The sequence below is a fragment of the Pelodiscus sinensis genome, chromosome 1 (assembly GCF_052426305.1).
Source record: "Pelodiscus sinensis isolate ZL-2025 chromosome 1, ASM5242630v1, whole genome shotgun sequence".
Lineage (NCBI taxonomy): Eukaryota > Metazoa > Chordata > Testudines > Trionychidae > Pelodiscus > Pelodiscus sinensis.
The window spans coordinates 253,607,838-253,626,901 of record NC_143052.1 but is presented as its reverse complement, the minus strand read 5'-3'; the positions used below and the strand labels follow the sequence as shown (position 1 = coordinate 253,626,901).

Below are 19,064 nucleotides of genomic sequence, written 5' to 3'. Positions count from 1 at the left end.
TTGTAGCGGCCAACAATTGACTCCCCCGCCCCGCGCCCGGCTGCACGCGCCCAGGCCGCCTCTCCCTGGCACGTCACAGGGCGCTGGGCTGACAGCTAGCCACGCCCACCGCGCTAGGGGATCCTCCGCGCTCGCGCTCCCCGCCACGCGGGGGTTAATCCTGTTTCTATAGTGACTGAGCAAGAGGGGGACGTGACCCGGAAGTAATCTCTGTGAGCTCACGCCTCGCTGCGGGGAGTGCCGGAAGGTCAGGGCAGGGTGACGTGTCTGAGCCGGAGGACCGGAAGTCGCGACGGCGGTGCAGGAAGTGAATTGAGCCGCGGTGCAGCCGAGAGACCCGGCCCAGGCCGCCGGCCCCGCTCCTCCCTCGCCCGCTGCTGCTGCCGCGCGCCCTCCCCCACCCTCGGCCATGGGTCTCCCGCGGCTGCTGCTGCCCGTGGCGCTGCTGGCGGCCTGCGCTGCCCGCGGCGGAGCCTTCTACCTGCCGGGCCTGGCGCCCGTCAACTTCTGCGAGGAGGACAAGGCGACGGACGAGTGCAAGGTGAGCGGCGTCTCCCCGGCCCCCCCGGGGAGCCTGTGTCGCGCCTTCGCCTGAGCGTACTTCCGGTCCCCCCCCCCCCGCAGCATATCGCCGGGTCTGGGGTTATTGCTGGGGGTGGGTCGCTCCCTTCCCCCTTTCACTTCCTCTACACGCAGCGAGGCTCCTGGGGGGAACCTGCCAAGCCCACGTCAGCGTAGGGGCTGGGCTGAGGCTGCCCCTCGCTGGGCACTTTCCCTTCTCAAGGGGGTCTGGATGAATGTCAGATTGGTGCTAGGATATATACAGGGCAATGTTCCCGCTAATCTTTTCCAACTATGTGTGGAATAAATTTTAATGTGCACCAAGCGATATGTGAACACAAATCTAGCTGTGGGTGCTTTGCTAATGAGCTGGGCAGCATTTGCATTTCTGAGCACATTTTACAGGGGATACTGGTGGGGGGACTCCTGCCAGGATCTTCTGGTACCCCCCCCCCCCCGTGTTTTCCAGGAGCAGAGTGGCATCTGAGGAGAAGTTACTTCGGTAAAACATCTAATATAGTGCAAGACTTCTTGGTTATTGTATCTGTTCTGTAAGGGTTATTTATCTTGTATTTTAAACTAAACAGTACAGTCTCTGAGAATTCCCCTCATTTCACTGCAATGCTAGTGAATTGGGCTGCCCACTGAGAGCTCATCTGGATGCTTGATCCCTGCTAATGCTCTGCTGGGGTGTGAGATTCTGACACCCCCTCAAAATTCGTGTATGGGTTCTCTGCCCCCCCCCCCTTGCTGTTTCCACTTCACTTCTATTACTCAAACACTAATGTGCTTGGTGCTTTATAAGACTGTGTTTGCATTATCAATTCTCCAGGTATTAAAGTTTAAATCTTACTATGTGATAAAACATTGAAGAATACGTTCACCCAAAACAGGTAATCCTACCTAGAAAGATTAAAATCAGGTGTAATGTAAGACAGTATTTTCATGGCATGGATTAGTGTTAGGGCTTGGCAGTATTTGTGAAATAAGCATACGATGATGCAAAAGATCTTGAATACTATGATTGCATGGGATTGTTATACTTGAAAGAATTACACAGGTTGTTTTTCAGGAGGAGAAGGCAAAATGCCACACTTATTAATAATGCAATAGTGTTCTGGAATATATACATATATTATACTATACCCATATATTTGTGTGTGCACACACACACCATCTTCTCCTTATTTATAGTTACCAGTCTGTTGCTCACATTTACTCACTAAACAGGTTAGTTGAATGCAAGGGATGTTGAGAGAAACAGGGCTTCTTACAGTCTGGACAAACGCTCCAAGGTTTGACAAGACCCAGAAGCTTCATGTAAACATCAGTGTTCCCTCTAAGATTTTCCATCTATGAGCGGAGTGAGCTTTGTTTTGTGCACACCCACGGACGTCCCGTCCCCCTGTGTGTACTTCCAGATAGGGAGCCTCGCTATTCTTCTGAGGGCACCACCAGCTCCTGCCCCTGACCCCACATGCCTTTGGCGCTGATCGGCCTCTTCCTCTCCAGCCCTACCAGCTGCAGCCCCTCCTCACACAGTGCTGTTTCCATCACTGCCAGCTGGTAGTTTGTAGAGAGCTGCTTCCTTTCTGCAGAACTACTGAGCATGCTTAGTGCATCTGAGCGTTCTCAATAACGCTCAAGGAGCAGCTCTCTACAAACCACAGACCTAAGGTAAGACCCTGCAGCCTCCACAAATTTGAAGTGCCAGTGCCAGCTTCCTGCGGGGACAGGCGGGAGAGAAAGCACCGAGGCTCCCCACTGAATCTGGCTTGCAGGGAAGAAGCAGTTGCACATGCTGCCACTTCCCTTCCTCCTCCCCTGGCTGGGGGAGACAACAGCACAAGGATATGCTTCCTGTAAGTTTTTCTCACTGCTGGGCAGGGTGGTGATTGAGGAGGCTTGGGGTGCAGGATCTTGGCAAGACCCCTGCATCCACACCCCCTTGGCTTGGGGGAAGGGATGGAGTGCCAATGTGGGTTCCCAGTGCAGCCCCAGCCTCCTTACTCACTGCCCTGCTGAGACCACATACCCTAGCCCCTTCAGTCACCGCCCCACCGAGACCGCATACCCTATGCTCACTCACTCACTGAGATCCTCACGCACCACCTCTGCCAAAATGCCGAGACCTCCGGCCTCTTCACTCACTGCCTCTATCAAGACCCTGCAGCTCCAGGCTGCTCCTGCACCTTCTCTCCAGCCAGACCCCCAGCCTGCTCCTGCACCCTCCCCCCGCCAGACACCCAGGGTATGTCTACACTACCCCGCTAGTTCGAACTAGCGGGGTAATGTATGCATACCGCACTTGCTAATGAAGCCCGGGATTTGAATTTCCCGGGCTTCATTAGCATAAGCGGGGAGCCGCCATTTTTAAATCCCCGCTGCTTCGAACCCCGTGCAGCGCGGCTACACGGGGCTCGAACTAGGTAGTTCGGACTAGGTGCCTATTCCGAACTACCGTTACTCCTCGTGAAACGAGGTGTACCGGTAGTTCGGAATAGGCACCCTAGTCCGAACTACCTAGTTCGAGCCCCGTGTAGCCGCGCTGCACGGGGTTCGAAGCAGCGGGGATTTAAAAATGGCGGCTCCCCGCTTATGCTAATGAAGCCCGGGAAATTCAAATCCCGGGCTTCATTAGCAAGTGCGGTATGCATACATTACCCTCCTAGTTCGAACTAGGAGGGTAGTGTAGACATACCCCCAGAGAGGGGCTGGCAAGTGTAGTGAGCAGTGGGTGCAGCCCGCGTGTGCATATGTGTATATAAACTTATTTATAGAAAAAAATACTAAAACAGCCCTTTCCCAGTCAAAAGAATAATTAAATCAGAACTTTCACCAAAGCATCCTTATTATTACGGCTGACCCTAAGTGCCAATTTACTGTATCATGCCAACAGTTACAGGCAAGGTAAAAAGACATCTCACACAGACACACCCCCACATACACACATACCTGCAAAGTTTGAACAATAAGCTCTTTTTCTTAAAGACCTGTGCTGTGCTGCTATACAACACCAGTAATCAATGGTGGCAGGAATGGTTTCCTTGGCAAATAGTAATTGCTACTGTTCTCAAGATTGGCAAAACCTGACTTGCCACAAATGAACTGTTTATAGTGCTTTGCAATGGTTACAGAGATGGTGGCTGCCAGAACTGGAGCCAGCCAGGGCTGTGGTGCGGCTTCTCTGGGACTAAGGCTGCAGTGCATGATGACTGCCTAGTGAACTTATTGTAATATGAAGGATTCTGATGATTGTTTCCTACATCTTTGCTGTGATGTTGTGCTGCTTTCTTTTCTCTTGTATGTTCCTTCAATAGGAACTGTATCACATTCTGTGCCTTATACTCACTCCTGAAGTTTTAAAAAACGGAGGTAAGGAGAAATTAGTACAGAGTAACATACAAAAGACTTTTACTCTAGTTTGTTCATGGATAACAAGTAGAGCTAGTCAAGAAATGCTGAAAATTTCATTGGGGGGAAAAAAAACCTACTACTTAAAAAAAAAATTAAGGAAAGTAAACATTTTTCATGGAAAAAAATTATTTTGTCAGAGGTCCAGTTTTCCTTCAAAAATTGTCAGCTGTCCCTGGTGAAGAATAGGGATTTAAGGGAGTACCTGACTATTCACTTGCCCCTACCCCCTTTGCTGCCTATGGAAGCAGGAGCTGGCATTGGGGTTACTTGTACTTGGCTTAAAAGTAAACTACTCAGTTCCATGGACTACTCGCTTAGCTGATTAACCTCCATTTAACGTCCTTAATAAAGAATAGCTTTTAATCAGTATGGTGGGACTACAACTTTATTGTCCATTTCCCCTACTCCAATATTGCCATCTTTTGTAATTTTTATTATGAGACTTGCATTACATTTCCTCACAGGAAACATGAGTTTGCATCACAATGTCTGCTTTCACCTTTTTAAAAAAATTGTATTTGTAGTCCTCGCAATTGCTAGAAAATGTGAAGCAGGTGCACCCTAACAGCTCAGATGCCAGGTAGCAAATTAACTTTTTTTTTCTTGTTTGAGTAATGAATTGTATGTCATTATGGTGATTGCTTTGAGAAAAGACAAACAGAAAGACACACTTAGCAAATGAGTGTCAGTGACATTAATAGACCAGATTTCTTGAAAATGCTGACAAATGTTGAATACCAGATCACTGAACCATAAAAAAAACCCCACTGCTTCCTTAGTCTTTTGATGAAAATATGATCTATGAATACAATGATAACTCTATATGCTTTTTGCTTACAAAAACGCATGGGAGCAGCTGCCGTCCACCACGTGACCCTGGCCACCAGAACGGCTGCCTGGCTCTGTATCCCCTCCTACACTCTTCCCCAGGCCAGAATCCTCTCCTTCACCCAAACGCCCTCCTAGACCCTGCACCCAATCCCCTGATCCAGGTCACAACCCCTTTGTTCACCCCCACTCCCTCTCATACCTCACACCGTCTCCTGCACCCCAGTCCCTTAACCTGTGAACCCTTCTGCACCCAGCCTCCATCCTAGACCCCATATCCCCTCCACAGAAAATTGCAGCACTTGACCACTTTCCAAAACCTTGGAGTGGCCCCTCAGCAAATTTATTGCCCACCCCGGTATAATAGCTGTGAGGGGATGGAGCATAGTCAGAACAGATGGAATCTTCAGAGAATTTAACTGGCACATTCTAACAAACCTTTACTAAGTGTATGTGAAGTGTGATTTCCTTCTCCCAGCCCCCACGGTTTCTAGCTTGGCCAAACTTGGGGGGAACTTTTATGGGAATGGCAAAAGATGCCACTTTCCTACCAACTTTGACATCCTGTTTGCAAAAGCAACTTTTCATTACAACTTCTGTACGAATTTTTCATGTAGGCAAAACAATGTACTTTTTCTATACCGCATACTTTGAAGTTTCTGGTAAGTTGAAACTTTTTGAACAAACAGGAAAAACTCCCCATCTCTGCCTTCTGTGGACACCTGGAATGGAAAATTTTAGCTCAAATGGAATCTGAAAACTGAGTCTTAGAATGGGAAGTGTTAGGCAGCTTTACATATGGGCAGTGCTCATGGGCTCCAGTTTTGTATCATTTTTGGTGATGTCAAGGACAGTTCTAAACCTTCCTGGGCTCTGTGCTGGGAGTGTGGGGGATGGGACTGCTGTACTTCAGGAGGACATGGAGTCCAGGATGGCCTGGGGAGGGGGATCGTTGAGGAGGGCCTTGCATAGGGACATAAGAGATTAGTTGACTATCTGATTCACAGAAGTGTATTGGATAGTCAACTAGTGATACGACTAGTTGCTTCCCTCCCCTCTTGCGCTGTCTATCAGCAAGAGAGACACAATGGGGAAAGAGGGGGCAGAGAGCAGGAGCTGATGCTGGGGGGAGCTGGCTTAGAAGCTGGTGTCTCCCTTCCCCACCCAGCACCGTCTCCATGGGGAGGGGGCAGGTGAGGTAGAGGCACAGAAGAAACTGTGCGAGTGGGGACTGAAGCAGTTGCCGCTTCTGCTGCGATTCTCCTTTTGAAATGTACAAGAACCCCATTTCAAAGGCTGAGGTGCTGCAGAGAGTGCAGGGCCAGTGGGGTTCCCTGCTGGTCCCACACTCCCTGATGTTCTACTGCTTTTGAACAGTAGCAGGAGCCCTGCAGGGCTCTTGCTACAGTTCAGAGGCGGAGGTGCCCTTATAGACTAATTGAATAGTCAATGGAAATCACGTTGACTATTCAACTATTCTAAATGTAACAACCCTAGCCTGGCACTGGCATCAGCAAGTGACCTGGACTAAACCTGCCTTGTTCTCCCTACCTCCATTCCATCCCTGTTTTCAAATTCCTGCCACCTTCTTTCCGGCTTCTGCCCCTTGATGGTGCCAGGTTCCTGCTAATCCCCTTGAGGCATGGGTCCCGCCGAAACATGGAGCCTGGGGTGGTTGCCCCAGTCCATCCTATGGATGGGACATATCTGAAAACATAAGCCCAAATGTTGATGGGCCCATGTTCCTGAATATTGGTGGACCATGGGCCCCATAAGCCCATATAACTTGCCTCCTGTGGGAGTGCTACCAGCTCAGTCTGTAATAATGCATACCATGTTTTTTCCTGTATGTTGAACGTAATTTTAGTGAGATGCTAATGGTTTAACTAAGTAGTTAGATCAACATGTGTTTCTGTTCTAATTCAGAAGTACCATTTTTGAGCATGTTTTTTACTCCTTTGAAGTTTATGTACGACAGCTGTGCAGAGTGGATATGAAATGCTATCTTTCTGTGATATCAGAGTATTTTTACATCTACTTTGGGTAGGTGTAATTAAACACAAGATGAAAGGCAACTTTGAAGTGGCCATAAAATTCAACCCTAATACATACCTAGTTACATAATTTAGTGTAACTTTGCTAATTGTGTCTTTCAGTCTGTGATACAGCTGTTCGTGAACAGACTGGACTCTGTGGAATCAGTTCTTCCCTATGAATATACGGCGTAAGTGTACTAAACTTTATGTATAACTTCATTTGTCAGCTTCTGCAAAAGGCAGTCTCTCTGAAAGATTTTCTTAAAGTATGAATAGAAATCCAGTTTCTATCGTCTCTCCATGGCATAGATTTATTCTGCTGAATAGGTTTCATTTGACTGTTTTGTAACAAACTATATTTGTGAATACAGTTAGCCAAAAATGTGTTAGTAGTGCTGCTGTAGGTCTGCTGTTGCTTTGATTAACCTGCAACCAGAGTATGTTAAAATTGTACAGGTTGGACCTCTCTGGTTTGGCATCTTTGGGACCTGAATGGTCCCTGAAGGAAGGAGTTTGCCAGACCACAGGAAGTCTGGCATCAGGCTCAGCCCCAGGGCTCCCTTCCTGGCTCCTCTTCTGGGGCTGGGCCACAGGGGTTTCCCAGACCCCGATGGCCAGCAGCTTCCCAGGCCAGTAGCCCATCAGGCTGCCTGCCAGCTGAACTCCCAGCCACTGGCAACCTCTGTGGCTAGGGATCTCTGGTAGAGCAACTTCCATGGTCCTACGGCCCCTGATGTTTGAGTCTGTCTGGTCCAGCAACCACAGAGGTTCAGCCTGTAGTAACAAATTATATGATATGGAGATAGCCACAGTTATTTTAATCCGGGGGTAGCCGTGTTAGTCTGAATCTGCAAAAGTGGCGAGGAGTCTTGTGGCACCTTATAGACTAACTGAAGTGTAGGAGCATAAGCTTTCGTGGGCAAAGACCCACTTGATCAGATGCTTCTGACGAAGTGGGTCTTTGCCCACGAAAGCTTATGCTCCTACACTTCAGTTAGTCTATAAGGTGCCACAGGACTCCTTGCCGCTTTTGCAGTTATTTTAATGAGTATTAACTTCCCTGCCAACTAATTAATGCACGATGGAAAATGCGTTCAAACTGTACTAACACTATTGCTTCAAAGAATGCTGCAGTTATTATTAAAAAGGTTGTGTTGTCTTTGTATTTTAATAGATGCATGTATTGTGCATTGTGATTCAGCCTAGGCAATTCTGAGAATTTTCCAGTTAATCCAGTGGTGAATTAAAACATTGATTTTTTTTTTAAATTTGTTTCCTGTGTTCCAAAGGGGTCCTATATATATATATATATATATATATATATATATATATTATATATATATATATATATATATATATAGGACCCCTTTGGAACACAGGAAACAAATTTAAAAAAAAAAAATGTTTTAAAATTCCCAGAATTGCCCCCCCCTCTCTGTATGTGTGTGTGTGTGTGTGTGTGTGTGTGTGTGTGTGTGTGTGTGTATGTATGTATGTGTGTGTGTATATATATATATATATAAAAAAATTAATTTCCAAGTAGCAGTCCAGTGTTGTCCATTCTTAAAGCAGTTGTAGGACCCCATTTGTAGACTTAATAATTTCCTGGCTGAAATCCTAATGAGTATACTGACCTTCCAGTGTATTATTCAATTGTGTGTTGAATTGAAACTGAATTCTGAAATATTTGAAATTATGATAAGCAATCACTGAACTCTGCTCAAAAAATAAATTGCAGGTGTCTTAGATTTGACTGGCTGGGAAGATAAGGATTTTTTTGTACTGTTTATATTTCAGTCCTTGTTAAAGGTTGCATATTCTTCAATTTAGGTTCGATTTTTGCCAAGCAGCAGGTGAAAAACGTCCATCTGAAAATCTTGGTCAAGTATTGTTTGGAGAGAGAATAGAACCATCACCATATAAGGTTTGTGCCTGTTGTGAGGGTTTTCTGCTATATACCTTAGAAAATGTGAAAGTCAATCAATTATACAATTGTTCCTGATTTAAAGATCCATAATAGGTTCACAAAATTCTAAGCATGTATTTCAATTCTGTGTTGTCAATCAGACTTTTGGATTGTTCTTTCTGAACTGGTCATAAGAGGGGATTTTCAGGTCTCTCCTCCATGTCAGTCTTCTCTCTTGAGCCTCCAGTCTCTCTCTCTCCCTCCTTCGCCCTCCTTCTCCCTCTCTCTCTCTCTCTCAGGTCTCCTACGCTTCCTGCCTCGCCCTCTCTCTCTCGCCCTCTCTCTCTCGCCCTCTCTCTCTCGCCTCTCAGGGGACCACGGAGCCCAAATGGCCTTTTGGGCTCTGCGCTCCTCGTGCTGCGTGGGGAGCGTGAAGCCCAAACAGTCGCTTGCGCTACTTGCTCCCACGCAGCAGCCTGGCTGAGTGGCACAGAAGTTGGCTGAGCGCCATAGCAGGAGGTGAAGGGGGGCGGGGTGGTGACGTTCATGACCAGGGGATGGGGCCTGGAGCTGCACATCACCGCCTCACCCCCCTTCCCCTCCTGCCGTGGCGCTCGGCTGACTTCTGCGCCGCTGAGCTAGGCCACCACGGGGGAGCAAGTGACCGTTTGGGCCCCGCACTCCCCATGCAACACGGGCCGCCCAGAGGGAACAGCCAGCATTTCAGTGTTACAGACTCTCAGACATTGAGCTACTAAATATATGATGTTGTTTTTAAATACTATTGTGTGACACAAGGTGTAACACGTTAAGGGTGTAAATAAAATTGTATATCTAAGGATCCCTATATTACACAATTCTGTAGTTAGTGTCCATTCCATGTGCTCCTGAATAGGGATGTAAGCGGCTAGTCGACTATCCGATAAGCAAAAGCTTATTGGATAATCGACACACTAGTAGACTCCCCCTCCCCCCCGCCTTGTTGCTTCTATCAGAAAGCAGCAGCAAGGAGGGGGTAGAAGAGGTGGTGCTGGGGGAGAGCCGGCTTGAAAGCCGGTTCCCCCAGTTCCACGGGAGGGAGGAGGGGGAGCAGAGCAGGGGTGCAGCAGCAGCCTTCCACCTTTGAAATGCACAAGAGCCCCCTGCTGGAGCTCTTGTACGTTTCAAAGCAGAAGCGCCACATGGAGCCCAAGATTAGTGGGGGATTCCCTGCTGGCCCTGGGTTCCATGCAGGGTTACAATCTTTGAAATGGGCACTGCTGGGGGTGTCGTACGTTTCAAAGGCACAACACAGTGTGGCACTTCCGCCTTTGTAATGTAGCAACAGCCATGCCAGCCCTTGATACATTTCAAAGTAGAGGTGCCCTTAGCAGCTATTCAATTAGTTGATTAATCTAATTTTAACATCCCTACTCCTGAACTTGTGTAATTAAAACTTTCTAGCCCTTAGGATCATGGAGAGAATCTTGAAAACTTCTTCCATTTACAGCTGCTCCCCGAGTTACGACCGTTCACACTCTACGACCAAAGCTCCCATGAAGCGGGCGTAAAGGCGGTCCCCGAGTTATGGCCAAGTGTTTGGTCTGTAACTCGTTCGTAACTCAGAGAGAGGCTGTACACTTGATTCAGATATTGTCTTCCTGTGTTTTTCAGAGTGTCTCAAGTTGCTCTGAAGGTTGTGAACAGTTCTGTAAATCTTTGGTAGGGTGTTGCTTGTGCTTCTTTCTTTGAGCTGCAGAATTTGGCATTTTTCTGAGATACCGTGGAGTTCAGCCCTTTCTTACAACAAATTTTTTTTTTTTTTTTTAAACAAGGTTTATTTTTCCTCTGGAGACTTGCATGAATCTGACTCTTACTCTCCAGTTTTCTGCACAGGAAGTATTGTCTGAATTGCAGTGAGTGCTGCTTGCATTGTTTCATGGAGCTAAGCATTTGGGCATCAGGAACCTAGAGTAGGAGTTCTGCTTGCAGTGGGTAAACTCTGTCCATTTTTTACCTACCTGGACAGTGTTGTCGCTGCTGAGATCCATGGAGCCTCAGTGGCCTGGATAAAATAAAAAATATACGTTGATGTAAAATTCATTGACTATTTTCATCAATAGTTTGACATTTTAAACATTGAGGGATATGTGTGCCTGTGAGGAAGGTAGGAATAGAATAAATTATTGCCAGGAAGTCCAGGTATTCTTACTATCGAGTATGTGAAACCCTGATTATATTTGTAAAATATATCTGATCATAACCATAGATATTTAAAATACCAAGGTATTAGGGCTGTTTGCTCGTAGGTTTAATTATAAGTTAGATTTTTTTTATGTGGGTGTTTAGTATAACTTTTGAAATGTACCAAAAAATTCAGACTCTGTAAGATTATTCAACTGAAATCCTGTTGTCTTTTCTTAGTTTACGTTTAAGAAGGAAGAGAAATGTAAACCAGTTTGCACAAAAGTGTATGACACAAAAAAACCAGAAGATAAGCAAAAACTGGACTTTTTGAAAAAAAGCATGTTACTGAATTATCAACATCACTGGTAAGGTGTTTTTTTTTTTTTTAAAAAGAATAAATTGTCTGATTTAACATAATATGTCAAAAGGCGGTAAAGGTTCAGAATAATTGGTTGACGTTAACCAATAGAAATTGGAATTCTTCTGGTCTGTTCATGTGGAGGGGGAAAAGGTAATGTCATGTTACTTCTACATGCCTCTTCCTCTGCTTTTATTGAAACATGCTTGTCATAAATAGATTAGCTCATTTATATAGCTTATGGTTCTGGCTTTACTTTCTGTCTTCATGATAAAACTGCATATTAAATATGATTGTTGCTTTAAGCCTGTAGCACTGGTGGTGTAATCTATGTAGAGGTCATATGTACTCTGTCTTGAGGAAAAGCTTGAGTCAAAGGGCCTCCACTTTTTCCTGTGGCTTCCCTTTTGTTGTGGTTGGGAATACTGGAATCCATGGATTCTGTTGAGGGTATGGGCAGCAGAAAATGTAATGTGTCAACTTTAATGACAGGAAACATGTAGCCAGTAAAAATTAAGTTACAGATCATCAATGAAAGAGTACACTGTAGAAATAGTGTACGAACCTAGTGATTACATATAGCTTAACTGGGTTCAAGAGTGTCTCCCAGACTCCTCAGTCCTTTTGTCTTGAGGAGCTCACTATTTCCAAGTGAACTAGTTGCATTTACTTCTTGGACTAGATCCTTAGCTCCAAGTAGGACTGAATCGAGAATTGCTTCTCCCCTTGTGAGTTCCAGAACTATCTGCTCCAAGAAGCAGTCATTTAAGGTATCAAGAAATTTTATCTCTGCATCCCATCCTGAGGTGATGTGTACCCAGTCAATATGGGGACTGTTGAAATCCCCCACTATTATTGAGTTTTTTATTTTGATAACCTCTCTAATCTCCCTTAGCATTTCACTATCATTGACCTGGTCAGGTAGTCAATAATATATCCCCACTGCTATATTCTTATTATTGGAGCATGGAATTACTATCCATAGAGGTTCTATGTTTAATAATATTTGCAGCCTGGATATCGTTTTTAAAACAGAATTGGGTTGGTCTGGCACAATCAGACATGCAACCTGAAAAAGCATGTGTCTTCTCGAAGAGTTCATTTTCAGTGTATGTCTCGCACTTTCTGAAATATTAAATTCACTTGTTGTGAAAACATTTTTAAATGCTGTTATTTGACCCATAAGGATGAAGAGCTGCTAAAAGTGTAATTTCTAGATTTCTTTTTTCAAACTTATTTAGCATAATTAGTTGCCCATTGTTCAACAATCTATTTTTCAAGTTTGAATACAATGGAGAACTTCCTCAGATTAAACATTTTGAGTAAATTAGCTCTTCAACTGTAGTGTTGAGAGATGACCAGCATGTTTGATGCTACAGATAACTTGATAAAAATTTTTTGGCCCAAACAAGATGCCGCTCTACTGTTCAATAAAAAAATTGTCTTTCTAATATTGTGGTTTTTTAAATTCTTATTTTCGTGTATAGCAGGGTGGGCAATAATTTTTAAACAGGGTCCACTTCAAAAATTTTCAAAGTGTTCATGGGCCACCCTGAAAAGGGTGGGGCCTTTAAATAGCAGGAGTTGAAGGGGCTTGCTCTTGCCTTCAGCTTCCAGACAATGTGTTAGTGGGGGTGGGGAGAGCATGATCTGCAAGCCCTTTCAACTCATGCTATTTAAAGAGCTTGCACCTGCTGGGCAGCTGCTGCTGCATTGCCGGGCAGCCACCCGGAAGGTGCATGTCCTTTAAATAGAAGTAGTTGAAAGGGCTCACTCCTCCCTGGCAACACGTTAGGGGGTGGGGCCAGGAGCTGCCATATGGGCCAGATGAAAGAGCTTGGTGAGCTGGATCCAGCCCCCTGACAGGCTCTTGCCCAGCCCTGGTCTAGAGCATCTTTCTAATTCATCTGCAGGCCTAATTAAACAGTCTGTCGCTGTCTTAGAACTGCAAGTAAATCCATTTGGATATCTCTGACGTTAGTGCAAGGCGCCCACAACTCCAGCGCCACAGAAATGGCCAGTGCATCTTCAAAAGGAGGTCTAATCTGGAAAGAACAAGGCATGACTAGGGCATACAATCTGTGTGGAAGCAGCCCAAGGAATAAACTGGATATGCATAAGCGGTGATGCAGTGTGGTTCTGTTTCCATTACTAAAAATCTCCAAAGAACAGAAATGGTGTAAACAGCACCTTCATGGCTTAAAATGCCACAAGCTTAGGCATCTCCATAAATAAAATATATATATTCCTATCTCCTAGAACTGGAAGGGACTTTGAAAGGTCATCGAGTCCAGTCCCCTGCCTACACAGCAGGACCAAGTACCACCCCTGATGAATTTTTGCCCAAAATCCCTAAATGGCCTCCACAGAGATTGAACTCTCAAGCCTGGGTTTAGCAGGCCAATGCTCAAACCACTGAGCTAGCCCTGAATTATCATATTGAAACAGATAAGTTCATCTAGTACAGCATTTTGTGTGTGACTGGAGAGCTTTAGATGTTTCAAAGGAATGTGTAAGATCCCTTTAGTAGACAGGCTACGTCTACATTGTGCTTTCTTGTGCAAGAACATATGCAAATGAGGTGAGGCGATATTCATTGCCATGCCTCACTTGCATATGTTCTTGCACAAGAGCGCAATGTAGACGTATCTATATACTATCAGCTGCCCCTTCCATTTGTTTTCATCTTAATCTCTAGTAAGAGAGAATCTGGAATCTTATAGTACATCGCATACTTTAGGGCAGGGGTTACCAACCAGTACATCAGGCTCTACTGGTAGATCTTGGAGCCTCTGACAGGCGATCCTGACAGGTTTGGCTGGGAGGCTATCAAATATTGGCACTTTCTCTGCCTGTCTCAGCACTGCTGTGCTGCTCCAGCCCTCTGCCTTAGAGAGACCCTCCGGCCCCCTCCCTGGCACAGAAAGAAGAGGAGGGGGTGTTGATGTCAGGGTACCCCTCTCCCCATCCTCTAACCCATCTCCACGGAGCGGAGGTGGAGGATCAGGGAAGGAGAGAGTTTGCTGGCTGCTTTTGGAAGTGGTACAGGGCCAGAATAGGGGTGAGCCTGCCTTAGTCCACTGCACCACCACCTAGAAGCCCAGCTGGAGCCCACATTCCAAACCCCAGACCCAGACCTGAACCCTCCAGCACCCCAAGTCCCTGCCCTAACCCTGAGTCCTTCTGCACCCAAACACCCTCCCAGTGTCTGCACCCTGAACCTGCACCTCAACTCCCTGCCCCAGACTCAGCTCAGAACCCCTCCCACACTCCAGATCCTTTAGCCCAAAATCAGAGTCCACATCTCTCACCTTCACACCCCAGCCCTCTGCCCCCAGCCTGATAAACGTGAGGGAGGGTGAGGGAGGAAGGATGGAATGAGCTGGGGCAGGGCCTCAGAGAAGGGGCGGGAAAGAGGCGGAGCAAGGGTGTTTGAATTTCAGGTAGATCCTGGGTTGCACTTAAATTCAAGGTGATCTCGTGCTTAAAAAGATTGGAGACCCCTGCTTTAGGGTTTTTCTCCCAAAACGTGTTAGCATTAAGAACAGCAATTTTGGATGTTTCTGTTATCCATAAATGTCCAGCCTTTTTGAATCTTGCTAAATGCTTAAACTTAATACATTCTTAGGGAAAGGTATTCCTCCACCATATTTAGCATTGTTTGAAAGTGTTCCCTTTTTCAGTTTTGAATTCCGCTTTTAAGTTTTGTTCAGTATCCATGTATACTTATGGTATGAGACAAGGAGAGCAGAAACTTTCTGTCTACCTTCCAGTACTGTTAATTATATATGTCATTTCCCTTCCTAATTGTTTCCCTTCTAAGATAAAGGTCCCTGATCTTTTCACTCTTCACATGAGGTTTTTCCATGTCTCAAATCACTCTCATTTGCTTGTTTTGGACCACCTCTAATTCGGCGGTATCCTTTTTTTTTTTTTTTTTTTTTTTTAAGATGAGATGACTTTTACTGTACATCATATTCTGAATAAGGCTGCACTATCTATTTCCCATATTTTCTGTTACATCCTGACATGAAGTAGGATTAAATGGACAATTTGTCTCTAGCCAGCTTTGATCCATGAGAATACAAAGAGCCCTGCAAATCTGTGGTTATTCACTTGATATCTGTAGTTATCTGCACAATGGATGTTGATGCAGATATCCGTGGCTTTGCAGCCACAGAAATTATACAAATTTTGTATCTAGAACCCTGCAAGTTTGTGGATATCTGCTTTGTATCTATGGGTATTCACATCCAGGAATGTCAGTGCTGATATCCAGGATTCATGTTTGCAGATACAGAATTCTGTATCAGCTCATGGTCTAACAATGCTTTGTCTCTCATCCATGACTTGATTTATATAGGAGATTCTTGCAAGAGACCTTATGCAAGGCTTTTTGAGTGTCTAAACTGTCAGTGCATTATCCGTTATCCATTAATCTATGGGTGCACTTAGATGTCATACCTCACTATTAAAATTCTCTATTTTTTGTACCTAAATTGTTCTGTTTAGATTCAATTGTATGAAAATCTTCCAGGTATCTTATTCTTTTTTAACTCTAGCGCCTATCAATGTACCAGTACAGATGTCAGGCTTAATTGGTCCATAATTTTCCAAATTACCTCTTGGATCTTTTAAATATGACTTTTCTACCCTCCAATACTCAGTGATATTTTTTTAGCTGCTTTTAATTAAATTGAATATTTTTAGCAGCTAATCTATTACACATTTATAAGACCAGACAGAACCATTGATCATCTAGTCTGACCACCCGCATAACATAGATCTAGGACTTCCCTGAATTTTTTGGGTTTTTTTTCTTAACAGATGTCCTGTATTCAGTCTTGATTGAAAATTGCCAGTGATGGAGAATCCACCATAGCCTTTAAAGTTGTCCCAATAGTTAATTTCCTTTGCTGCTGAAAAAGTGTGCACATTATTTTAAGTCTGAATTTGTCTGGCTTCAGCCTCAGCTATTGGATTTTTATAGTTTTGTCTGCTAGATAGAGCCCATTATGAAACGGTTGTTCATGTGGGTACTTGCAGAGAGTTTGTTTAGCCTTCTCTTTGAGCCTGTTTAGAGCATGCTTTTTGAACCTTTAATTGTTCTCGTAGCTCTCTTCTGTATCCTCTTCAATTTATCAACATCCTTGAATTGTGGACACTAGAAGCCTACACAGTATTCCAGGAGCAGTCACACCAGAGATAAATGTAGAAGTAGAATAACTTCCGTGCTCATACTTGAGATTCCCCCCATTTATGCATCTCAGGATCACATTGTTTTTTGGCCAAAGGATCACATTGGGAGTTCATGTACAGCTGACTACCCACCAGGACCCCCAAATCTCTTTCAGATGCACTGCTTTATGTGGTAGTTCCCCAGCCTGTAAATATGGCCTACATTCTTGGTTAAATATGTATCTCTACAATATGTATTGTTGGCTTTTGCCCAGCTTTACAAGCAGTCCTATCTGTATCAGTGACCTGTCTTCATTATTTTACTGTTTTCCCAGTCATCTGTCAATTTTATCAGTAAGGATTGTCTTTTGTCAAGGGTCATTGATAAAAATGTTAAATAGCCTACAGTTAAGAACCAATTGCTGTGCAACCCCACTAGAAACAAACCTGCTCAATTACGTTCTGAGAACTGTCACTTTGCCAAACTTTAATCCATATAACATGTTCCATGTTAGTTTTGCATTACTCTAGTTAATTCATCAAAATATCATGTGGTATCAAATCAAATACTTTATAGAAGTCCAAGTATATTACATGAACACCGTTATCTTTATTGAACATACATATCAGAGGAAGACAATAAGTTAGTTTCATAGGATCTATTTTCCAGGTTGATTTGCAGTAATACTATTGCTTTTCTTTTATTATTGTGTAATAGTCCTATTTCAGCCATGCCACTTATTTTGCACTGGAGTAGTGTGAGGCTGGCACAACATTAACTGTCTTCTGGAACTTCCCCTTTGTTACTGAAAATCAGTTATAACAGTCCAGCATGCTCCTCAGCTAGCTCTTTTAATAACTCTTACATGCATGTTATTTGGATCTTCTGATTTGTCTCTAACTTCACTAGCTGCTGTTTAATATTCTCTATCCTTGTTCTGTCAGTTAATTACCAGTAGTTAAGATTTTTTTCCCCCCTTCAATACATATCCTGACGACCTGCTTCAAGATGGAGCTGCCTCTTCCTGCTGCCTGGGGAGCAGCAATTTGAAGCTCATGGGTGAATTAAACCTTGAGTACTTTTTTCTACCTAAAAGGTGTACTATTACACCTTAATGTCAGTGTAATGCAAAAAAAGTATACTAAAGAAAATACCAACCCATCTTATTGGCTTTACCTGGGCTTCCTGGAGAATTAGTTCAAGAAACTTCTCTTCTATAACTAGGGCCCTGCCATATTCATGGTCTATTTTGGTCAGTTTTCATGGTTCTAGTATATTAAATATTTAATCATTTCATCTATTTACATTTGAAATTTCATGCCGTTGTAATTGTAGGGATTCTGACCCCCCCCCCCCCCCCAAAAAAAAAAGGCGTGGGTAAGGAGGGGTCAGAAGGTTGTTGCCTTCAGAACTGGACTTCTGGTAAGCGGTGGCTGCAGGGTGAGAGCCCAACTCTGAAGACAGAGTCTTGCCAGCAGTAGTGCAGAAGTAAGAATGGCATGGTATGGTAATGGTGCATTTCTGAGCCTTCAGTCAGCAGCTGCCTCTCTCCAGCCATCCAATACTGAAGGCAGCAGCATAGAAGTAAGGATCGCATAGTATAGTATCGCCCCATCCTCTGCTTACTTCTGCACAGCTCCTGGCAGGGTGCTGGCTTTCAGAGTTGAGTGCTCAGTCAACAGCCGCTGCTTTCTGACTGCCCAGCTCTGAGCTGAAGCAAGGGTGGCAATACCATGACCTCCCCCCAAACTCTTACAGTTCTCCCCAGAAACTCCCTTCTGGATCAGGACCCCCCAATTTGAGGGAGGTTGATCTCTCACTGTGAAATTTGTCTAAGGGTAAAAACACAAGACCAGATTTTACTGGAGGAATCCAGATTTCTTAGTTCATGAAGAGTTTTTCCAGACTAGTGCCCTACTGTATAACTTTTATTTTACTGGATAACTTGGAATCGTGTGTTAGCATTGCTGGCCCACTGATTATAACAGTAAGACGCTTAATGGTAAAGGTGATTCAATAACTCAGTGCATTTTGTACCAATATGTAGCATTAAGACACAACAGGAAGTTTTATTTGTCCAATGATGCAAATAAAGTGACTGCAGCCTTTTGTCTTCAACCACTTGAAACATTAATGGACCAGTAAAACCTACCCTGGAGTGTTTTAATGCTGTCCTAATTACATCTATTGAATTTTTAAAAATTCTTTCAAATGATTTTCTTTTGGATTTTTCCTTCCACTATGGGGGAAAAAAAACTTCATAGTGGAAAAAGGAGTGGTGGTAGCCAACTTTTTTTTTTTTTCTTAAACGTGTATTTTAGTTGTTGACATTTTTCTTTTCCATTTATGTTAGCACTCCTGTCATATCCTGCTGTCTTGTCGTCCTCTTCTCCTGCAGCTCTTCACAGGGGGCTGGGTTGCTTTCAAGACTTATCTATTATTCCTAAATTGGAAACTTACTGTGCTCTTGATTTTTAGCCTTTTTAACAATAAAACAATCTTGTGAAGAGCTGCTGGAGAAGCAGCAGCTGAGCTCTGGAGGGAGGTGTGAAAACAGCTGCTTTTCACCTTAGTAGAGTAGCTCTCAACTTTTTACCCCATGTAAACTCACTA

At 44.3% G+C, this 19,064-nt stretch overlaps 1 protein-coding gene across 1 annotated transcript in view; it reads left to right on the top strand.

The window, feature by feature from the left end:
• Nucleotides 1-247: 247 nt before the first annotated feature.
• TM9SF2 (transmembrane 9 superfamily member 2) overlaps nt 248-19,064 on the top strand; it is a 59,963-nt gene continuing 41,146 nt past the window's right edge. The window contains exons 1-4 of the mRNA XM_075918754.2: nt 248-541; nt 6,963-7,030; nt 8,673-8,766; nt 11,152-11,279. Coding sequence (XP_075774869.1) covers nt 410-541; nt 6,963-7,030; nt 8,673-8,766; nt 11,152-11,279 — 422 coding nt within the window. The 5' untranslated portion in view covers nt 248-409. The remainder of the gene's footprint in view (nt 542-6,962; nt 7,031-8,672; nt 8,767-11,151; nt 11,280-19,064) is intronic.